The sequence below is a fragment of the Bos mutus genome, chromosome 1, assembly GCF_027580195.1.
Source record: "Bos mutus isolate GX-2022 chromosome 1, NWIPB_WYAK_1.1, whole genome shotgun sequence".
NCBI lineage: Eukaryota > Metazoa > Chordata > Mammalia > Artiodactyla > Bovidae > Bos > Bos mutus.
The window spans coordinates 121,114,001-121,138,939 of record NC_091617.1 but is presented as its reverse complement, the minus strand read 5'-3'; the positions used below and the strand labels follow the sequence as shown (position 1 = coordinate 121,138,939).

Here is a 24,939-nt window from a genome sequence, read left to right as displayed (position 1 = left end):
GGATATCAAATTGCCAACATCCGCTGGATCATGGAAAAAGCAAGAGAGTTCCAGAAAAACATTACTTCTGCTTTATTGACTACGCCAAAGCCTTTGACTGTGTGGATCACAATAAACTGTGAAAAATTCTTCAAGAGATGGGAAAACCAGACAACCTGACCTGCCTCTTGAGAAACCTATATGCAGGTCAGGAAGCAACAGTTAGAACTGGACATGGAACAACAGACTGGTTCCAAATAGGAAAAGGAGTACGTCAAGGCTGTATATTGTCACCCTGCTTATTTAACTTCTATGCAGAGTACATCATGAGAAACGCTGAGCTGGAAGAAGCACAAGCTGGAATCAAGATTGCCAGGAGAAATATCAATAACCTCAGATATGCAGATGACACCACCCTTATAGCAGAAAGTGAAGAGGAACTAAAAAGCCTCTTAATGCAAGTAAAAGAGATAAGTGAAAAAGTTGGCTTAAAGCTCAACATTCAGAAAACTAAGATCATCATGGCACCCAGTCCCATCACTTCATGGGAAATAGATAGGGAAACAGTGGAAACAGTGTCAGACTTTATTTTTTTGTGCTCCAAAATCACTGCAGATGGTGATTGCAGCCATGAAATTAAAATATTCTTGCTCCTTGGAAGGAAAGTTATGACCAACCTAGACAGCATATTAAAAAGCAGAGACATTACTTTGCCAGCAAAGATCCATCTAGTCAAGGCTATGGTTTTTCCAGTGGTCATGTATGGATGTGAGAGTTGAATTGTGAAGAAAGCTGAGTGCTGAAGAATTGATGATTTTGAACTGTGGTGTTGGAGAAGACTCTTGAAAGTTCCTTGGACTGCAAGGAGATCCAACCAGTCCATTCTAAAGGAGATCTGTCCTAGGTGTTCATTGGAAGGACTGATTCTAAAGCTAAAATTCCAATACTTTGGCCACCCCATGCGAAGAGTTGACTCATTGGAAAAGACTCTGATGCTGGGAGGGATTGGGGGCAGGAGGAGAAGGGGACGACAGAGGATGAGATGGCTCAATGGCATCACCAACTCGATGGATGTGAGTCTGAGTGAACTCTGGGAGTTGGTGATGGACAGGGAGGCCTGGTGTGCTGCGATTCATGGGGTCACAAAGAGTTGGACATGACTGAGCAACTGAACTGAACTGAATCCCATTCATGAGGGCTTCACCTGCATGACCTTTCATCTCCTAAAGGCTCCACTCCAAACACCATCACATTCGGGTAACCCATAACTTTTTTTGAGGGAGGATACAGTCTATTGCAAAGACTCAATCACAAGGCAAAAATGAAACAGTATTTTACTATAAACCATATTATGTTTATTTAGAAGCCAAAAACAATATGATGAAACATGAAAACACACACATTTCAGAAAAGAGCTTGTTTTGTTAATCAGTCTGATCAGTTTTACACAATGAAATATTGTATATTTTTATATAAGAAATACAAAAGTTATAATATAAACTGTAGTATTAAAACATAAGAAACAATATTATTTTAAAGAAGGAAATTGTAAGAGACGTGTTACTACTGCAAAAATTTTTAATAGAAATTTTAAATGTCATGCTAAAACTAACTTTTTCCTAGTATTATGCATCAGGTCTTAGAATGTAGGAATGTAGCAAATAAAAATGAAATGCTTATGCGGTAAACTTTCTGAATACTATTGTCTCACTTGTTATATCAAATGTCATACATCATTACAAGAAATAATATATCTGTCTATCTAAGACGACAAATACCTTTCCAAATAAAATTATTATCTTAGAAAGCAGCAGATTTTACATTTTTTTTTTTAGAAAGCTAGCAGTAACATATAAAAGTGAACATTACAAGAAACTGGGTAAAACAACACATCATGAAAACATGAAGATAATTTTAAAATGAGGCACCTTTCTTTCACTTCAATACAAACTTCAATAGGAAATTCAATGGGCAAAGGCTTTCATCTCATACTTAAGCACACTCAGTCTTGCTTCTTTTAATAAGCAGCAGCAGGATACATTCCATTCTATATACTGGTTGTGTTGAAAGAACACAGTTCATGTCCAAATAGGAAACTAAAGTGCAGTAGAGGCAAGCTGATGTATCAGAGTGTGTTCAGTAATACACTGCTTTTAGCAAATACAAACAAGTACAATTTTTAAGTTTACTATGTTAGTCCAAATAACCTTTACTGATTAGCTATAGATCCCAGAGAAGTACCATGTTGGCTCTTTTATCACCTTCTTTTCCTAGATACAGACTTATCTATCATTTAAATTAAAAACAGCAAAGTAATATTACACAGTTTCTGCTTTTGCATTTTTTTGCATTTATAAAATGCTACACAGAATATCACATTTCAAAATTTGAAAGTGAAACTCCAACTTCTGCAGTTTGAACAGCCTGGTTTGAATCAGGGATCTTCTTTTAAGAGGAAAAAAAAAATCATCTCTTCTGGTTCATATCAAATGAGATACAAAGGTTTAACAGGCAGTCATAGAGATTTGACCAAACCTATTTTATATGTAAGGCATCTATAGCCAAGAGAGGTTAAATGTATCAAATGAAAGCTTCTCATAAGGGCACTGATGTCTCTAAATTGCTCAGAGATCCAGACTGGTCATGGCCCTGGTTACCTCTTTTCCTGATAGTCTGACCCTATCTTCATAGGGAGACAGCTCCTGATTGTGCATGCTAGTAAATGAAGCATGGGAAATATAACCTTATGATATGAAAAACATGTTTTATTTTGTAATAAAATAAAAATTTCCATGGAAATTTTCATAAGTTTGCAAAACAAGTTTCTGATACATTTGCACAAGTAAATTTTCCTTGTGCAATAAAATATAATATTTCTATCTGCCTTTCCTTTCTGTTTTTAATAATGAAGTGTATCATTCTTTTCACCTAGAATCAAATTTGTCTTCAGCAACTGGACATGAAGGAGAGGAAAGGGTTAGAGATAGAGCCTACATGACTCTATCTCAACAAAGATTGCTCTTAAAAGACCATAATTTTACTATCAATTACTGTAAGAGCTTTGGGATTCATTTTCTCTTATCTCATGTTTAAAAGTGTTTCCAAGTTCACCATATATATATATATATATATATATATATATATATATCAGTTGGTTAATAAGTCATAGTTTTTTCATGATAAACTCCCTATTTACCAAGTAGACACAGATACACAACTGATGTGTTCTTCCACTTACACTCTCAGCCTACCTGTCAATGCTAACATCCAACAACATTAATATGCAAAAGCAGATAAATATATTTGTGAATAGTTGAGGGTTGACTATGAGCCCAGGCAACTTTTCTAAATTTTTCTTTAATTAATCATCATTGCTGATGTGTAGTTCCATCAATGATGATGAATGTTTGAATGCTGTGGTGGAGAGCTTTCAAAATACATGAAGTCCTGAAATTAGAAAAATAATTATATGTATAATAAATATCAAATTAGATAGATAAATAATTATACAAATAAAACAGTACATAAGTAATTAAGTGCAATGCATAAAATGTCACTCTTTATAACTTAACAGGTAATTTTCTCATTTCAGGTAAGAATAAATCATGAAATCTTTAGTGAAATCTTCATGAAGAGAACCTAATAGGAAGAACAGCAATTGCAAATTTGAAACTGTCGGCAGTCAATAAACTTTCCACTTGGGGTACCAATTAACTAAATTTTCATTGTTGAAATGAGAAAAACTTGATAATCTATATTAAACATGTTTTAAAAAGGATTAAACAAGTTAAACATATAATTGCAATATGTTAAATAGATATTTTAAGGTAAATGCTACCAATTTTATTTCTATGCTTTACTTAAGAATATTAGCCATTAATCAGAAATACAGCAAAGGAATTGTACCTAATAAATATAGGATGGTACAACACCAAGGAGTACATTGACAAAGAGGTAATAGGTGAAGAGAAAAAACATCAGCTTTAGACTTATTTTATTTCATTAAGAAATCAAAGGATAGGCATCTTTAAGTAGTGAGAATAATAAGTAACATGCAATGATGACAATTACATTGAGTGGATGCTTAGTATCTTCCAAGCATGGTCCTGGCTCCTTTACTAATATAATAGCTAGTATTTATAACCCTGGAATATATATATATATATATATTTATATATACATATTTCATTTCCATTTTACAAATGAGGAAACTGAGGCTTGCAAGTGTTAAACACTTTGCAAGACATATAACTCACAAAGAGTCGGACACAACTTAGGGACTGAATAACAAGACATAATCAGTAAGTGGCAGAGTCAGTTTCAAACCTTATTGCCTTTCTACTACATATGCTACTTCTCATCAGAAAGAATAATTCTCTCAGAATAGCTCAACAGCAAAAGGCTTACAATGAGGAAGCAAGCTCCAAAAATCATGGCTTTCATGGTCACATCCAGGTCTAATGGGAAGTGAATTTCAAAGTGGTCAGCATCGCTCATTGCTGATAACACACCATTCCACTTTCGAGTGATACTGCCAATAATGGAAACACCATCCAGGGACAGGATCTAGAAAGATAAGAATATGACTTTAGGATGATTAAAAGGTGTTAAAACACATGCTTTATTCTCCTGTTTATAAGCAGTTCACCCTGAGGTCACTTTCACTACTTTTCAGTACAAGCATAGGGCAGGAAATGAATATAGTAATAATAAAATTTCAAATAGGGAATTATGGCCAGGAAGAGTTAAGTGCCCTGCAACTGGTTAATGACCGAGCCAGGGAATATCTTACAATTCTCAAGCCCCATGTTCTTTCTTCATCCTCCACTGAGTTATTAGGAAAGCCTTTCAGTGGAGGTATGATTTAAACTGATTTTGAAATTCTTTCCCTAAAGTAAAGGGTGGGAATTATGGATTGGGAGGGAGTCTCTCCACTGGAGGGAAAGATGGTCTGCTTTACTATACTTCACAAAATCCATGCAATCACTCAAGCTTCTATGGGTCCTGTGCTTTTCTTCTTCTTTTTCTTTTTTCTAGTATTTATTCATTTATTTGGGGCTTCCCTGGTGGCTCAGATGGTAAAGAATCTTCCCACCTTGCAGGAGACCCGGGTTTGATCCCTGGGTCAGAAAGAGCCTCTGGAGGAGGGAATGGAAATCCACTCCAGCACTGCCTACAGAATTCCTTGAACAGAAGAGCTTGGTGGGCTACAGTCCAAGGTGGTCTACTTCATTGCACTTCATAGAATCCATGTAATCACTCAGGCTTCTGTGGGTGCTGTGTTCTTCTTTAAAATATTTATTTACTTATTTAGCTGCATTGGGTCTTAGTTGTGGCACATGGGATCTTTGGTTGTGGTGCACAGACTCTAGTTGTAGCCCATGGGCTCAGCAGTTGTGGTGCAAGGGCTTAGTTGCTCTGTAGTATGCGGGATCTTAGTTCCCTGACCAGGGATCAAACTCTAATCCCCTGCATTGCAAGGCAGATTCTTAACCACTGGACCAGCAGCAAAGTCCCAGTCCTGTCTTCTTAAACAGTCTCAGAATCTCAAAGGGCTTCAGCTTCTAAAAGGGAGATTCTGGTACTTGCCACAAGGAAAACACACAAATACCACTTTTTGGTGATTAGAATGATCCAAACACCCTGCCCTCAAAATCTGGCTTAACTTAATTTTCTACCTATCTACAATGGTCTTTTTATAAATAAGTAATGGTTGACAATACGGTTATGTAAAACAAGAACTAAGGGAAGTTTACTGGGTGTCATAAAAAATATTTGAATGAGCAATTTTAGATTATGAGTCTTGTTGAATTCCAAAGCATTAGGAAGAACACTTTAAGGAGCCCAGGAATCTCCTTTGTCAAAACTGTAGGGTAGTAAGATATCATTCAACTCCCTTAGGGCTCAGCTGATAAAGAATCCACCTGCAATGCTGAAGACTTGGGTTCAATTCCTGGCTTGGGAAGATCCCCTGGAGAAGGGAAAGGCTACCCACTTCAGAATTCTGGCCTGGAGAATTCCATGGACTGTACAGTCCATGGGGTCAGTACAGTCCATGGGGTCATAAAGAGTCAGACATGACTGAGTGACTTTCACCTTAGAGATACCATTCTGCAGCCACTGAGATAAAGCCAAAACAGAAGGATTTTTCTTTTTCCAGAAAATTTTATAATCTACTGTAAGTTTTATGCATGTTATGAGCATTGTATTGTGTTTTGAGGATGCAGCAGGCTTCTATCTTGCACAACCTCAGGGATGTTCTATTTGTTCTGTGGTATGTGGGGCCTCTTCATTACTCAGGACCTATATTCTGATTGGAAATCCTTGGTAAAATCGTTAGTGAAAAATAGCCAAGAATAAGATGAATGCATTAGGTCAGGCTATTTAGTCTCAAGTTTAATATTTTAAATGGTTTCTTATTTTCATCCAACACAGAAATCATACAAAATATTTGTGGAAAGCATTAAGCAATCCCTTAAAAATAATCTGAAAACTTCTTGATGTCAACCTGTTAGTTAACTCTTTCCTCACACTATTCATTTATACACACAAAAAAAAATCATCTAAAGCCAGATCATTCTGGGGCCTGTTAGTACATGTAGAAAAAAATTGTAGAAACATGTTTAGATTTGTTTACCTCAAAAACAGAATCTGAACCACAGCCATAGGTGGAACATGGCCCGAGTACTCCCATCATATCTTCTTTCTTCTCATTTTGGAGGCTGTACACTGCCCTGCACAGGTTCCAGTGTTCAGCTACAAAGCCAATGGTGACGCCAGGAGGACACTGCACCTCCAGCTGCCAAATGAAGCAGGGACAGAGGTGGGTGAATATGCCCTATTAACACACACACACACACACACACACACACACACACACACACTAGATGTGTTCTTGATTCTTTCCAGAACTAGGGAAACTGTCATTGGTATAGAGTCTTCCATTTTCCCTGGGCTATTTCTTAGGATAGTATGTCAGAGAACAGCCTTGAGAGATGAGGCCATGTTCCCTTCAGGACAAAATTACTGCTGGTTATAAAATGGTCAGTTCTCTAGGCTCTGTGTTCCTCAGCTGTATATGGAGCATCTACTTGGGATCCTCTGAGTCATCTCTGTAGAATATGGGGAGGAGGGAACCGATGCACATGTGCTGGAGCTCATGCTGCTTGGTGATGGTGGTTTGGTTGCTAAGTCCTATACGACTCTTTGCAACCCTATGCACTGTAGCCTGCCAGACTCCTCTGTCCGTGGGATTTTCCAGACAAAAATACTGGATTTGGTTGCTGTTTCTTTCTCCTGGGGATCTTCCCAACCCAGGGATCAAACACGCATTTCCTGCATTCGCAGGTGGATTCTTTACCATCTGAAGCACTAGAGAAGCCCCTCATGCTGCTTACTGGGCTGTAAAAAAGTTCTTTGTCCCTGACCTAGGGGTCTCATGTCTTGTGGCACAATCCACAAAAAAGTAACATGCTAGCTTCTTAGATTGACATCTCAGACATGACAATTATAATAGAAAAGGGAATGAGCCATTCTGAAAATTAAATGCTGTGAAGACAACAGAATGTGCATACAAGTATGGGATGAGGTGGAGATTCATCTCAAATATGACAGTTGTTACAAAGACAATAGTGACAAAGGAGTAAGCTATCTGACAACTGCTAATATTCACCGAGCGCTACACTATTTGCCAGGCACTGTGCTAACACAGGACTTCCCCATGGCTCAGCAGTAAAGACTCCACCTGCAATGCATGAGCTTCAGAAGACACAGGTTCAATCCCTGGGTCAAGAATATCCCCTGGAGGAGAGCATGGTAACCCACTCCAGTATTCTTGCTTGGAGAATCCCATGGACAGAGGAGCCTGGCAGGCTACAGTCCATGGGGTTGCAAAGAGTCAGACACAACTGAAGTGACTAAGCCCACACATTCATGGTAACACAGGTGACATTTATTTACTACATGATCCTCAAAATAATCATCCTATGAGATAGTAATATTAATATATCCATTTTACAGGTGAATAAATCAAGGCACAGAAAGGGCTATAAGTTAATTCTATTGCAAAGGCTGATACTTAACATAAAATTAAAATCTCAATAAATCTAAGGGATATTGTTCCATCCAGTTCATGTATTAAGAACACTGAGGCTCAAACAGGCTAAATCAGGGGTCCCCAGTCCCCAGGCCATGGACCAGTACCTGTCTGTTGCCTGTTAGGAACCAGGCCACGTGGCAGGAAGTGAGTGGCAGGTGTATCTGTATTTACGGCTGCTCGCTCCCATCACTTGCATTACTGCCTGAGCTCCACCTCCTGTCAGATCAGTGGTGGCCTCAGATTCTCACAGAAGCGTGAGCCCTACTGTGAACTGCACATGCTAGGGATCTAAGGTTGTGAACTCCTTATGAAAATTATCTCCAAACCACACCCCTGCCCCAGGCCATGGAAAAACTCTCTTCCACGAAACTGGTCCCTTTAAGTCATGGCATATTTGAAATTCAAATTCCTCTGAATCACTCTCAAAACTGCTTTGCTTTTCTTTGTAGTAAACAATTTTCCTAGGGTAGCGTGGATTATAGAAGAACAACCAAAGTGTAACTTGACACATTTGCTTTCTAGTTCCACCATCTACCAAATGTAACACGATCCTCCAAAAAAAATTTTTTTTGTAACACCACCAAAACAATTATTCTTTTTTTGAGTCACCCTTTCTTTATCTGTAACAAGGTGTAGATATAATGGGTAGAGTAAAAGTGTCTGAAGTGCCTTCCAATTCTAAATGTGTGTCTATATTTAGCGTGACCTTATTTGGGGATATAATGGAACATTTAGATAAATGTGTTGTAGGTAATGGCCTTTCTGCCTGCCAATGCAGGAAGGAGATGTTAAGAGAGGAGGGTTTGAGCCCTGGGTTAAGAAGTTCCCCAGGAGGAGGGCATGGCAACCCGCTCCAGTATTATAGCCTGGAGAATCCCATGGATAGAAGAGCCTGCCAGGCTATAGTCTGTGGAATTGCTAATTTCTAATTCAATAGATAACAATTGACTGCATGTGTGCTAAGTCGCTTCAGTCATAAATAACCTTAATTTGTGCTTGATCCCCCTGATTAGCACCCAAAGACATGAACCCACTAGAAACTGCCTTGGTGATTCTCCATAGGTTAGGATTATTTGGCATTTGGCTTCCTTCCTCCCCACTGGCTTCCGTTCTGACTGTGCCATGAAAGTCCCCTCCTTTGTGGCTTTGGAAGGAGCACAACTGTGCAGTGAAGAATTGGATCAGGAAAAAACAATGGATGAGACCTCTGTCTCGTCTGTCCTCTTACCTCTTGCCTGGCGGAGGGGCAACAGAAGCAGCAGCAGGTGCATCTGAAAGGTCTTTGCATTGTCATGACTTCTCGGCCCATACAGTCAGTGACCCGGAGCACGAAGGGCCTCAATGTCCGGTAGGCATTCCTAGTGTAGTCATCTGTGTCTTCAGTCACAAAGTAAACCATCTGGCCCGTGTTGTTTTTAATATCGTATCTATTATTAGTTTCAAAACCTGTTATCACTAAAAATAAAATGAGAGAGATTTCTTATTTTAGAAGCAGTTAAAATGGGCCTTATGAAGTCCTTCTGTAGTATTTGACAGGGGCCTAAAACAAAACAGCTTTTTAAAAAATTTCTAATGAAAAATATGCAATGATTGCTGCTGCTGCTGCTGCTAAGTCGCTTCAGTCGTGTCCGACTCTGTGCGACCCCATAGACAGCAGCCCACCAGGCTCCCCTGTCCCTGGGATTCTCCAGGCAAGAATACTGGACTGGGTTGCCATTTCCTTCTCCAATGCATGAAGGTGAAAAGTGAAAGTGAAGTCGCTCAGTCCTGTCTGACTCTGAGCGACCCCATGGACTGCAGCCTAGTGGGCTCCTCCGTCCATGGGATTTTCCAGGCAAGAGTACTGGAGTGGGGTGCCATCGCCTTCTCCGATGCAATGATTAGAATCCCAATAATATTCATCTGTCCTAAAAGTATATAAGTTATTTTGAAAATTTGAAACATTTCTTTTAAGAAGTTCAGTGTAAACTTTTCCACATAGAAGCAAACACTGGAAATGATATTCCCTGGAGTATTTGAATTCAGAAAACTTTAATTATAAAACCATTTAAATGAAATTATCCACTAGACCATAAATGAATGAATCAGCTCATGAAATATGCTGAGATGATTAGGGTCATCACTAGTTGTAAATAAGAAAACCAACCAAGAAAAGTTAAAGGCTCCATGTAGTGGTCAAGTGAATGAAATGAATGTGTATCTCTTGTTCAGTGAGGGTCAGGAAATGTGGGAGAATAGGCATTGTGTTTACCTTGATTTCGTCTTACTTCCATAGCATGGACTTAGAACTCAGCAGACTGAGACTAATTCCAGCTCCTCCACTGATTAGCTGACTAGGGTGCCCTTGGCTAACTCAATTAATCTCTTGGCTTCTTCTTTCCTTGTCCATGAAAAGTGAATATAGAGGAGTTGAGATGGATAAAGGATAGGAGGTTCGACCAAATCTAAGTCCTTTTGAAGTGTTAGGTATGATGTGTAAATAAACAAAATTACACAAGTCCCTTTGTTACTTTCTTGAAGATAGGGCAATAGAAAATAGTCTTTTCTCTTTGAAACACTAAAAATGATCAATATAAATAAGGAACTAGATGTTGGATAATAAAAATTTTCACCTGATTCAAATATTACTGGACACTACAAAATTATACATACTTTCCAGGGGTTCAAAATGCTGAAGAACGTGTATGTTGTCCAACTGTTGGGATAGAACAAAGCAATTAATTAGGAGAGAGAGAAATAACAGAAATAAATTAAACCAGTATTAGAAAAAAATGAATGAGACAGAGGCTAAAACATATCAATGGATGCAAAAACATCTTTTTGAAACTGAATGGAATCAAAAACATATGAAGTGAAATTAGCCTAACAGCACCTGATCAGGTGGTTATTAACAGAGCTATCCAAAAAGAACACTCTCCTTCAGTTCCACCAAAAAATATTGAAACATTTGTTTAAAATATTATAAAATCATTTTCCTGTTTCAGTAACAGCATCTAGAATAAGCTGTGTTGACATCAATTGCTCCTAGCATCCATCATATCACCTATAGACTGGAGGTGTCAGAAAATTCAGGACAGTTTAACACAGACCAGCCATAGAGAAGCCAGTTTTCTCACTGACTTAGAGAGTGTGAAGTAGGCAGGGTGGATCTTCCACAAGATTGTCCAGTCTTCACAGGTACCTCTGAAAGAGGTTAATACACCAACTTCCATTCACTTGAGCTGCTGCTTCCCTAGTGAAGCTTTAACAGGGGAGGACCTAAAGAGCTGGAAGTATGTGATTAGGAATAGGGCAAAGGAGAGGAAACATTTAGGGATTCGATCCCTTGAAAATGGAGGTTGGGCATACCGTTACATCAACTTCTTCCTTAACTTAGGGGTCACTGTAAAGATAAACAGTTTGACTGGCCCATCATCTATCATACTCGAGAACATTCTAGCAGAAAAGAAACCTCCTTAAAGACAGACTAATCATATCGCTGTAATTTTAGATAACTTAGATAATTCCTGTTGCTGTTCAGTCGCTAAGTTGTGTTCGACTCTGCGACCCAATGGACTGAAGCATGCTAGGCTTCCCTGTCCTTCCTATCTCCCAGAGTTTGCTCAAACGCATGTCCATTGAATCAGTGATGCCATCCAACCATCTCCTCCTCTGTCGCCCCCACTTAGATGATCAGATCACTCCTAATCCGTGAGTCCAGAAAACTGCCTGAAATGCCATATTTCACCAACTACTTGTTGAATACTCTAATTAATGAACACCACATTAATGTGGTAATAAGCAAAATTTAAAATGATGTAAACGGACACAAAAGTCTTGTGGCATGATCAACTACAGGAGGGTATAGAGAGGATATGATCTTTATTTGACTAAAAAAAATTTCTTTATAAAAACTCAATCAGGTTAGAATCTAAACATGTCTTATAAAATTATCAAAGGTGGCCACTCAGGGTTGCTTTACAATCCCTTTGAAAAACTCTAGGGGCTTTCTAATACCTATAACTAAAAAGTTAAAGTATTCACTGCTTGGTAAGAGCTTCCACTGCTGAGCAAAATATGCTAAAGAAATGATGCCTGTTGATGTGAATGGAGTTTATCAAATAAGATGCTATAGTTTTAAGAAGCAGTACTAACCAAGTGTGGAGTCACTCGCCAATCCAGTGTCTAGAAATAATGTAAACCCTGGATGTTAAAGTGTCAGGATAGTCCTGATAATCATTCATGTAATTAGCACATGAGATAGCAAAAAACTAGGATAGGGACTTCCCTGGAGGTCCAGTGGTTAAGGCTCCAAGCTTCCACTAGAGAGGGCAAAGGTTCAGTCCCTAGTCAGGAAACTAAGATCCCACATGCCTTCAAGTGGTGCAAAAAAAAAATAAGAGAGAGAGAGAGAGAAAGAAAACTAGATAAAAGAAAATGTCTGGATGCTTGGCTCTGTCTTCCATGCATATACATAAGGTGTTTCAAGTATTAACATCTGCACAGGTTATCATCCACTGGGTGGGTCCTTGTGCCAGAAATATCAGGCATATTATAAACTTTATCCCATTAAAAATTCTCCTAACAACCCAGTTGGGTAGGTATCGTTAGTACTATTTTATAGATGATGAAATTCAAGCACCAAGAGGTTAGAAAAGTTACTCAAGGTAGAATGAGGAGGGCGCAGAGCTAGAATAAAAAGTCAGGTTGTCTGGCTGTAAACCTGTTTGTTTCTTTTACATTTTTTTAAACTAAAAACACTCCTAAAAGGGAAAACGGTATTCATAAAATATGTTCATTTAACTTCATTCAAAGTAATAGAAGAAATTAAGAAAAATTTTTAATATTGAATGAATATTAAAGCTATACATTTTAAAAAAGAAATGACATCAGATATTAGATTTCTAAGGAAATTTTCTGTTTTTAGAAAATATTAAAGTTTATGAAGAAATAAACTTTTTAAACCTGATTAACTTGTAAGCATTTTATAAGCTTCCAAAATAATATAGCAGTTATTCTAGCACTTTACTTGAAGGCTTTGTATTTCGTCAATATTTTGTCAAACAATAATTTAATAAAGTTTTGGTTTATGTAAAATCCAAATTTTCCTGATCTAACGGTTTTACTTTGAAGATCAACACTATAACTTTGCAACAATGGTTTTTAATGCACAGGTTTAACAGTCAGTATATAAAGTCAAAAAGAGAAACATGTCAATGTCAATGAACATTTGGTTGACTATGTGGGGAGACATGTATTGAATGGGCAAGTCCCTTGCTTTTAAGGTATTTAAACACTTGCTTTTTCTAAAGGTGAACATAATTTAGTAGTTTCTAAGGTATTTACAATACTAGGTTTATCTTCTTTTCTTTAAGCAATGTTTTTGTTTCTGACATGGGTTTTTAAACACCACCATACAGTATACAAACATGTTGGCATATTGCTCCAGCTTCTGAAATAGTTGTCCTGATCCTAAAATGTCCATATAAATGAAAATTAGGGAGTCTCTATGTTGTGAAAAAGGGTTCTCTGGAACTTGGCCTGAAACAATATCCTTGTTATTGTTGTTTAGTTGCTAAGTTGTGTCTGACTCCTTGAGACTCCATGGACTGCAGTATGCCAAGCTCCCCTGTCCTCCATTGTCTCCCAGAGTTTGCTCAAATTCATATCCATTGAGTTGATGATGCTATATAACCATCTCATCCTCTGCCATCCCCTTCTCCTTTTGCCTTCAGCTTTCCCAGCATATGGACAATATTCTTGGCTGGCTTTTATTTTTATTTACATTGTATGTTTTGGGAGGTGACAGGACTGGCTGATGAAAACTATGGGTAGTGAGAAAAAGCAAAGGTCTAAGGCACTGAGTGATTCACTCACTGTCCTCTGTTCTTCGTAACACTGCTTTTCTTGTTGTTCACCCTTTACTTCTAAACAAATGGCAACCAAATTAATATCTTAATAGACTTTCTGCTATCCCTATTCCTATTTTTTAAACTGTGTTCAACAGGACATTGCGAATGTCTTAAAATTCAGCATAGACCCTTCAGCAAAGTCATATTCGTACCACCAAAAAAAATCCATATCTTCTTTTTCCCCCATTCCCATTCCTGAAATTGTCATCATCATTCTTATAGTCACACAAATTAAACATCTGTCATCTCTGACCCATCACCTTTATGTACTCTATCTAGTCTCTTCTTCTTGGATCCCTAGTCATACTTTGTAAGAAAACAATTTGGATTTGTGTGGAGTACCTGGGCTAGGCATTCCAGACCCGGAGGGCAGTGTGGTATGGGAGTTGGCATTGGCATCCATACTACTGGAGCAGAAGATTGTGGTGCAGGGTATTTTCCAGGCTGGTACTGGATGGGGCGGATACTTCCAGTCTGCATGTACAGGGGGAAGGTCCTGGGATGATGTGGACCATAGTATCCCATAGGCAAGCCTCCTGGGTAGCCTGCAGGTGGAGGGATAGCCAGTCCAGGGGGCCCTGCATTCAAAAACAAATGGAAGAATTCTACATTATGAATGCTACAGTATATGGTGTTTACATGGAAATGATATGGATCACACAACGCCACTTAAAAATAACAAGGTGTTCCACTTTATGAGTATATAGAATGTACCAAAAGGCACTAAGGGGATTTATACCTTAACTCATTTAATCCTCTTAAATCTTAAGAAGTAATTATTCCCATTTCAGAGGCACAGAAGTAAGGTTGAAATATCAAGTTAACATGCTAGCCTTTATGCATTAGTTTTCTTCTTTGGAGATGATAATATTTCTACTTCACTGGGTTGTAGGAAGATTAATGCCAGGCCTAGCATATAATTAGAATGGTAAATTTTTTTCCTATTATGTTTATTGCTACTATTGTTTAAGGTCTTCTCTGGTGGCTCAGATGGTAAAGAATATGTCTGCAATGGGGGAGACCTGGGATTGATCCCTGGGTTGGGAAGATCCCTTGGAGGAGGGCATGGCAATCCACTACAGTATTCTTGCCTGGAGAAGCCCCATGGAGCCTGGCGGGTTGCAGTCCATGGGGTTGCAAAGAGTCACACAACTGAGCAACTAAGCACATACACACATTGTTTAAGGTCAGAAAGACAGTAAGGTCTACTTAACGTCAAAGGGGTTTTTTAAAGACTACTATCTAACTCCAGAATAGTTTCATCACCCCCTAAAAAATCCTTTATCAATTTCCATTCATTCCCCACCTTTCTCCCAGGCCCTGGAAACTCCTACCTCCACAAATTTGCCTAATCTGGACATTTCATATAAATAAAATCATGTAACACATAGCCTTCGTACCTGGTTGCTCTTTGTGGCATATTTTTAAGGTTCATCAATGTTGTAGCATGTATTAGTACTTCATTAATAAAAATTAGTGAAATAATCATACTCATGTCAGATAAAATTTCTTTTAAGATGAAAACTATTGCTGCTGCTGCTGCTGCTGCCGCTGCTAAGTCGCTTCAGTCGTGTCCGACTCTGTGTGATCCCATAGATGGAAGCCAACCAGGCTCCCCTGTCCCTGGGATTCTCCAGGCAAGAGTACTGGAGTGGGCTGCCATTTCCTTCTCCAATGCATGAAAGTGACAAGTGAAAGTGAAGTCGCTCAGCCATGTCTGACTCTTAGTGACCCCATGGACTACAGCCTACCAGGCTCCGCTACCCATGGGATTTTCCAGGCAAGAGTACAATATTTTATAATAACAGAAGTGGCACTCTGTCAAGAAGGCGTAACAATTATATATACCTAAACACAGAATTTCAAAATATATCAAGCAAAAACTGACAAATATAAAGTGAAATAGGCAATTCAACAAACAATAGTTAGAGATTGCAATACCCCATTCACAATAATGGGTAGAATACATGAGCAGGAGATCAAAAAGGAAACAGAAGTGTGAAACACTACAAATGAAACACTACAAATGAAACTAGACATAACAGAATGTATAGAACACTTGACCCAACAATAAACTTTAAAACATTCTTCTCAAATGCACACAGAACCTTCTCAAAGACAGACCTATTGGCTGGGCCATAAGACAAGTCTCAATAAATTTAAGACATCTGAAATCCAAACAAAATGTATTCTATTACAATGGAGTAAAACCAGATATCAATAATAACAGAAGGAAATTTGGGAAATCACAAATATGAGGAAATAAAATAATCTACTTCTAAATTATCAAAGGGATAAAAAAAAATCATGAGGGAAATTAGAAAATAATTTGAGATGAATAAAACAAAAACATAATATACCAAAGCTTATGGGATGTAGCTGAAACAGTGCCTAGAGGGCAATTTATAGCTGTAAACACCGACATTAAAAAAGAAATATCTTAGACTTCCCTGGTGGTCCAGTGATTAAGAACAATGCAGGAGAAATGGGTTTGTTTTCTGCTCTAGGAAGATTCCACACACCCTGGAGCGACTAAGCTTATGGGTCACAATTATTGAAAGCCTGCGTGCCCTAAAGCCTGTGCTCTGCGTTGAAAGAAGCCACCACAATGAGATGCCCACACACCACAAAAAATAGCCCCTGCTTGCTGCAACTAGAGAAAGCCCAAGGGGAGCAACAAAGACCCTTGCAGACAAAGAGAAAGAAAGAAAGAAATATCTCAAACCAGTAACCTAACTTTCCACCTTAGAAATAAACCAAACTCAAAGCCATCAGGAGGAAATGATAAAGATTGAAATAGAAGAGAGTGAAATGAAAAAATAAAAATAGACAAAATCAACAAAACCAAAAGTAGGTTCTTTTAAAAGATCAACAAACTGAGAAACCTTAAGCCACACTAACCAAGGGAAAAAACAGACTTCAATTATTAAAATCAGGAATGAAAATGGGGCTATTACTAAAATCTTACAGAAACTAAAATATATCATAAGAAAATACGACCTTATGTATGCAAAAGCAGAATACTGCCCATGATTTCTGCACACAGCACAGCCAAGGGGGTGGGCTAACCTAAGCTATGCTTCCTGTCCAACCCACAGATTCACCCCTTCCTCACTCCATTTAAGGAACCAGCTTACCTACTTGGCACCTGTTACTTGTTCTCACTCCCTCCTACTGTAGCATGAGCCTCAGCAAGCCCTGTTTGAACTTCTCATCTGGCGTCTTATCAATTTCTATTTATTAAATAGTCCGAGGACCTAGGTCTATAACATTCACATAGGTAGACGCATAGTAGATGAAGGGATTAAAGAGGAGGGGCAAGGAACTGAGGCAGAGGAGATACCCTATGATGTAAGTGCTGACACATGAGACCCAGTTAGCATCTTCATGAGTGGGAAAGGTTTTAGACAGAACAGGCACAAAATGAGCAGCTGCACAGGGAAAGCTCAGTACCACATGGGTAAAGGCCATGTGTGAAGATTTAGCAAACAAAGCAGAAAGGAAGGTGGGGAGGAAGGGATGATGATGAAAGACCTCTACTCTGTGCAAAGGACTTTATGCTGATAACATGCAAACTGGAGTGACCAGTTTCACATTTAGAGCCTTTATGAATAGGAAGGCTGGATGACGCAGGAGGTGCCTGAAGGAGTCTAGATGGGAGGTAAGGAAATTTAATTATGATGAAAGGAGTAGAAAGTGGAAAAACAATGATCGACATTAAAGAGACATACTGTCTTGGTAACAGATGATATGAGGAAAGGGTCTCACGTTTCTGACTACAGGAGTCCAGTGTAGAGAAAGAACAGAGGGTATAAAAACAAGATGCCAAAGATGTATTGAGGATCACTGAGTTTGAGATCCCAGGTCACTAAGGGCAAGTTGTCTACAGGCGGGTGGAAATGTAAGTTTAGAGCAGGGGAGACTGATTTGGGTGCGAGCTGAAGGATTCCTAAGGCTTCCTGTTGGCTCAGTGGTAAAGAATCCGCCAGCAATGCAGGAGACAAGGGTTCAATCCCTGGGCTGGGAAGATTCCCTGAAAAAGGATATGGCAACTCACTCCAGTATTCTTGGATAGGAAAATCCATAGACAGAGGAGCCTGGTGGGCTACAGAGTCACAAGAGTCAGACACAACTTAGTAACTAAACAACAACAAAGAGATTCATAAGTGGTTAAAAGCAAGTGAAACCATGGGATATTCCCAAGATTACTAAAGAGAGTGTAAAAAGACAGATAAATGGACGAGATGAGAGGGGACAGGCTGGTGCAGCCGGGGGCTGGACAGGGAATCAGACCAAGGATCTCTGGGAATACCAGTTTCTAAGTGTGGTTTACACAGAGCTCTTGAGAGAGAGAGACTCAGGAGAGACCAAAGGAAAATAATGGCAACTAGAAACAATGTCAAATTAGAGCTAAGTGAGAAAAAACAGCTAATGTCTTTAGAATAAATGGAAAAAATTCAGTTTGTTGTAAAGAACATATTGGGTTGGCCAAAAAGTTCATTTAGTTTGGGAACATATTATTCAATAAAATTCTTGGTGAAAATGAAACATATGCTTTTTATTTGTACTTAAAACTGAACACAGTTTTTGGCCAACGAAATACTTTCAATTTCTTTAAGAATTGTATTCATGAGTACCCAAACTGAACTAGATATTGGGTATCTCTCTCCTCTTTAGAACTATTATTAAAAAACAACGTCATATAAACTATCTCAAAAATACTAATTGTTATATCATTTTAATGAGTTGATTAATTATTGTGGTATTAACCATGTAATCTTAGGATAAAAATACCTCATGGAACAAAATTTGAAGATCAATAAATTAGCAAGAAAATTACAATTTAGATTATGGTGCTATTCAGTATAGAGACTATATTTCTAAAAAATTATATAAAAATGTATATAATCAAATGATTTGTAAGAATGCATTATTCTGAGATGTTAGGACAAGAACATAATATGTGTGGGAAATGGTAGGTGTTTTATACTCCCTTTTAAGATTTAAAACTGCTTTTAAAAGTTCTGATTGTTCTGCAAGAAAACACAACACAATAAAACATGTTTAACTTTGTATAACTTTGCTATGGAGCACTGTCCTACCATTATTAGTGTGAGAAATACTGCTTTATGGAATTTGTATTTTCTTAGTCATTTTGACTATTATCCTTTTTTACTTTAAAAATATATGTCATTTTCTCTTTCAATAGACTATACATAACAAAGGTTTCTTTATTAACTATTCTTTTAAATATGTTTGGGTCAAAATTATTTTCCGTGGGAATAAATATCCAGTAATATAATGCAAATGGAATATATAATTGAACCTTAGGAAATTCATTAAAGCTAAGTATTTCAAATATAGTATTTCCAGTTCCTTAATGCAAATTAGGGCTTCCCCAGTGGCTCAGAGGCTAAAACGTATTAAGGGGACAAAATTTGCATCAGTATAAGAAAGTATATTGTTCAGCCACTAGATGGTGATCACAGTAAATTTTTGTTGCCGATTCTCATAACTGAAAATTCATCAGTCGTATGCTCTTCATCATAATATTTTTCAACTTACCTACTCGTTTAACTTGAAGGCTGTATCCTGCTTTCTTGCTAATTTTTTGATACAGAAGGGAACAGACAGACACTTTCCCAGATGAACAGAACATGATTTATAGCCAACACTTACTTCTTAGAAATGGTAGTTTCTGTTCTAGTATAACCTAGGTACTTGGATATAGAGCGACTGGTGAATATAAGATAGATTATGTAGATAATTTGATAGTCACTGAAGTAAAATATAGAGTAATGGTCAGATACAGTGAAATTATGACCCAGGGTTGTCAAAAATTTGGATTTAGCAGGCATTAAGCAGTAATGAGGGGTTATACAGGGGCTGTATGCTCAGATTCACATAACACACATACACATGAGGGAAAGAGGTAAAGGAAGCCAAACTTCAGAAAGCACTGCAGAGACAAAGGCTACCTGAGCTCCATGGATCGTATGTCTGCAGCCAAGAGAACACCCATGCCAGTATCCTGTGGATACCAGGGTTTCTTCTGCACTTCCACAGCCTAGTTCACTTGTTTCTATCTCAAAACATATGCTTAAATATATATTTAAAGAAGTAGCACTACACTTTATCATTTTCTAAATCATTAAAATGTATTTGAATATAATCCTGATTAAAAGTTATTTCCTCAGTCAAAAGACTACTTAATTTTTAAAAAGCTACATACTGCCCACATACTTATGAGCATCCATTTTCCTGAGTCCCTGAATACAGTATGAGTTTTCAGACTTACAAAAATATTTGCAGAACAACAAGCTCCTTAATCAGAACTTGAAGCCATTTGCCTCCACCGCTCTGCACTTCTCCTGGCGTTTGTCCCATGAATGCCTCAGACCAGACCAACATGACCACGAGCTTTTGGACACAGTGTTCTTTCCTTTGATTGAGAAATTCCTCATTGTGCCAGGAAAACTTGATTTCCTCAGTGATTCCCTCCAATCCCCCATAAAAGTAGTTACTGCCTTTGTACACTTACAACATCCTCTTCATTCTTAAGCAAAAAGAGTGCCATCAATGTTTGTACAATTTTCTTCCTTAGTTGCCTATAAATCCTATGAAGACAGGAATATGATTCTAATTAACATCTAGTAAACTACTTGGCCCCCTGTAGGCATTAAATATTTATTTATTGAATGATTCAATTAATTAATTAGTTAATTTTAAAAGCAATCTTAACTATGAGGATGGTTTTCTGGAGAGGGGAAAGATTCTTTCCAAATATTTAACCTACCTGGTACAAAACTGGAACTGTACTCAGGAGGGGCACCAGGCCTTGGATCAGGTGATGTTATTTGATTCTCTGTTTCATCTGCAGGTTTCTTAGGGGCTGTGGGGACTATATCTTAGGGGTGAGAAAGGTGGTACATGGTTTACAATGGGAATGATAATATGATAAGAGAATATATTCATTTTTTCTGTTGGTATGCATCAATGAACACGACCAATATTAAATATACTCATTTCTTATAAAAAGCAACTCAGTATGTATATTAGATATCAACCTATAAATATATTTTTAACTATTACCTCTTTGCAGACTTACTTTCCCACCTGCATTTTTCCTTTACCTAATTTGCCCCCATGTACAATCAGAGATTTTTTTCATTACCTATATGCCACTCTAAATCCTTTTTAATCCTTTTCTGTCAATGATAAATAAGAATGTTCATATATATAAATGAATAAATAAATGTATATATGTATATATATATTCTTCAAATATTAAACACAAATAAGTAATTTCAAAAGGAAATAGACTCCAATTTTTTAAGGAAAGGAATCACACAATTCACAATTGAAAATACAGCATATTAAAATGTACTCACAAAAACTTACCAGACATTTTGAAGAATTCCAATTAAACCTGAAAACAAACAAACAAAATTTTACCTTATATATTTATAGTTACTATTATTAATCAGTGATACATGTAAGAAGTTCTATAATTCTTTTAGTCTCTAGTTATCTTTCATTCATTCCTTCATTAATTCAACAAGTATTTCCCTGCTGCTGCTACTGCTGCTAAATCACTTCAGTCGTGTCCGACTCTGTGCGACCCCATAGACGGCAGCCCACCAGGCTCCCCCGTCCCTGGGATTCTCCAGGCAAGAACACTGGAGTGGGTTGCCATTTCCTTCTCCAATGCATGAAAGTGAGAAGTGAAAGTGAAGCTGCTCAGTCGTGTCCAACTCTTAGCGACCCCATGGGCTGCAGTCCACCAGGCTCCTCCGTCCATGGGATTTTCCAGGCAAGAGTACTGGAGTGGGGTGCCATTGCCTTCTCCAAATATTTCCCTAGCACCTATTTTCTACGTGGTGTTGAAAATATAGCAGTAAACCAGATGGGCACTCTGCTAGAAATTATATTCCAGTGGGGTGGAACACATCAACAAATATTTAAGATTAAATGCAGATAGTACAGTTATGAAGAAAACAAAGTTAAAGTAGCAAAAACATGGATGGTCCCTGAGGGTCAGAGAAAGCCTCTCTCAGGAGGTGACCTTTCAGCTAGCTGAACCATAGGGAAGAGTTCCAGAAAGACAAGAAAGTTGAATGAGAAGGCCCTGAGATAACAGTAAGCTTTGTGATACTCAAGGGAGAGAAAGAGTTCAGGTGTGACAGGGACACAGGGAAAGAAGAGAACCAAGGTCAGAGGTGGAGACAGAAGTCTGATCATACTTAAAACTCATGGTAAAATGTGTGGAATCTGTTGTAACTGCAGTGGGAGAGTCTTTAGGAGACTTTAATCAGTGGAGTGATCAGATCTATTTAAACTTTATCTTGAGGGTGTGGGAGTAGAAGCAGTGGGGGAGGGATGGCAGCAGTAATTTATGTGAGAACTGATGCTGGTTTAGACTGGAGGTGACACGGACAGGGTCAGATGTGGTCAGACGCATTAAAAGATTTGGGAGCAGAACCTACAGGAGTTGCTGATGGACTCAGTACACAGAGGAATCAAGGATGAGTCTCACTTTTTAACCCAGGGTATCTAAGTTGATGGTGATGCCAGTAGCTGAACTAGAGAGGAAGATGGTGGGAAAATATTGGGGACTGGGGAGGGTAGGAATCAAAAGTTTAAATCAAGGTGTGTTATGTTTAAGATAAGGCTAAAAGAAGACAAGTTAAACATTTAAATCAAAAATATGTGTAGGTGAACATTATGAGAATAATTCAGAGAAGTAAAAATGTTGAGATGATATTTGAAACAAGAGGTGGGTTAGGAGAGAGATTCCATTAATTCAGTCAAGGGGAAAAGATTATTATTAGAGAAAGGAATTTCAATATTTCAGGTTTCTTAGTTCTATGTGATGACAAAGAGAGATCATCAAAAGCTACAATATACTGAATGCTTATCAAATGTCAGGAAAAGGCAAAGGACTTTTCATGTATTATCTCAAATTTGCACAGCAAAGGAAACTATAAACAAAATGAAAGGACAACCGACAGAACAGGAGAAAATATGTGCAAACAATGCAACCAATAAGAAGTTAATCTTCAAAATTTACAATAGCTTGTGCAGCTCAGTATCGAAAAAACAAACAGCCCAATAAAAACTTGGGCAGAAGATGTAAACAGATATTTCTCCAAAGAACACATACAAATGGCCAACAGGCACATGAAAAGATGCTCAACATCACTAATTATTAGAGAAATGCAAATCGAAACTACACTGAGGTCTCACTTCACACCAGTCAGAATGGCCATTATCAAAAAATCTACAAACAGTAAATGCTGAAGAGGATGTGTAGAAAAGGAAGCCCTCCAACGCTGTTGGTGGAAATGTAAATTGGTGCAGCCACTGTAAAGAACAGTCTGGAGACACTTAAAAAACTAAAAATAGGGCTACTATATGATCCAGCAATCCCACTCCTAAGTATATAGCTGGAGAAAAACATGCTTCAAAAGGATACATGCACCCCAAAGTTAACTGTAGCACTGTTTACAATAGCCAAGACCTGGAAGAAGCCTAAATGTCCATCAGCAGAGGAATGGATAAAGAAGATGTGGTGTATACATACACACAATGGAGTATTATTCAGTCATTAAAAAGAATGAAATAATGCCCTTTGCAGCAACACAGATGGATCTGTAGATTATACTCAATGAAGTAAGTCAGGCAGAGAAAGATAAATATCATATGATATCACTTTTATGTGGACTCTAAAAATATAACAAGCATGTACAAAACAGAAACAGAGTCAGAGACTTAGACAACAAACTTAAGGTAACCAGAGGGGAAAGGTTGGGGGAGGAATAGACTGGGCATTTGGAATTGACATGTACACACTGCTATATTTAAAAGAGCTAATCAACAAAGACCTACTGTTGGGTAGGCACAGAGAACTGTTTTTTCTGCAGTATCATAAGTAAGAAAATAATTTGAAAAAGAGTAGATACAGGTACACGTGTAACTAAATCACTCTGCTCTACATCTGAAACTAACACAACATTGTCAATCAACTATACTCTAATATAAAAGAAAAATTGAAAACGAAAAACAAATAAAAGTGTAATAGTGGAAGAAACAAACAAAAACCATCTGATACATAAATGGAAATGTTGCTAAACTTAAGTACTTCTAAGTACTTTCCACGTTCTTTCCAATGAATCATCTTGCTTATCAGAGTACAGAATGTGGTCATTTGTGTCGTTCAAGTAGAGTAGAAAGTTACCGATAAAGAATAGATATGTCAAAGAAGCACTGGAACACTATATGAGTGAGTAGTCAATATGGATACTGAGTTGACCCAGTGAATGTCACCACTGCATAAGCCAGTATGTAGATTCTAGGTTCTTGCCAAGTCTGGGCCACCAGTCTTGGCCAGTTCCTCTCCTTCTCTGGAGCTGGAGCTTATTGTGTCTTAAAAGTAAAAGTGAAAGTGTTAGTGTCACTCAGTAGTGTCTGTCTCTTGATGAGCTCATGGACTGTAGTCGGCCAGGCTCTTCTGTTCATGGAATTCTCTAGGCAAGGATACTAGAGTGGCCAGCCATTCCCTTCTCCAGAGGATTTTCCCAACCCAGGGACTGAACCTGTGTCTCCTGCATCGTACGTGGATCCTTTACTGTAGCCACTAGGGAAGCCATGAAATTAAAGATGCTTGCTCCTTGAAAGAAGAGCTACAACAAACCTAGACACAGTACTAAAAAGCAGAGACATCACTTTGCCGACAAAGGTCCATCTAGTAAAAGCTATTATTTTTCCAGTAGTCACATATGAGAGTTGAATCATGTGAGAGTTGAACCATAAAGAAGGCTGAGTGCCAAAGAATTGATGGTTTTGAAATGTGGCACTGGAGAAGAGTCTTGAGAGTCCCTTGGAGTGCAAGGAAAGATAAAACCAGTCAATCCTAAAGTAAATCAACCCTGAATATTCATTGGAAGGGCTGAAGCTGAAGTTTCAATACTT

General features: G+C 38.0%; 1 protein-coding gene across 5 annotated transcripts in view; it reads right to left on the bottom strand.

Annotated features, from left to right (window-relative positions):
• Positions 1 to 1,326: 1,326 nt before the first annotated feature.
• Positions 1,327 to 24,939, bottom strand: part of PLSCR4 (phospholipid scramblase 4) — a 42,434-nt gene continuing 18,821 nt past the window's right edge. For 4 of the 5 annotated variants that reach the window (XM_070374900.1, XM_070374905.1, XM_070374903.1 and 1 more), the window contains exons 2-9: positions 21,370 to 21,397; positions 20,765 to 20,875; positions 14,311 to 14,546; positions 10,730 to 10,772; positions 9,306 to 9,532; positions 6,617 to 6,778; positions 4,387 to 4,545; positions 1,327 to 3,426 (exon numbers count right to left, since the gene is read on the bottom strand). In XM_070374900.1, the coding sequence (XP_070231001.1) occupies positions 3,370 to 3,426; positions 4,387 to 4,545; positions 6,617 to 6,778; positions 9,306 to 9,532; positions 10,730 to 10,772; positions 14,311 to 14,546; positions 20,765 to 20,875; positions 21,370 to 21,376 (1,002 nt within the window). In that variant the 5' untranslated portion in view covers positions 21,377 to 21,397 and the 3' untranslated portion in view covers positions 1,327 to 3,369. Of the gene's footprint in view, positions 3,427 to 4,386; positions 4,546 to 6,616; positions 6,779 to 9,305; positions 9,533 to 10,729; positions 10,773 to 14,310; positions 14,547 to 20,509; positions 20,586 to 20,764; positions 20,876 to 21,369; positions 21,398 to 24,939 lie in introns of all 5 variants that reach the window. The other variant, XM_070374907.1, reaches the window with a different exon arrangement.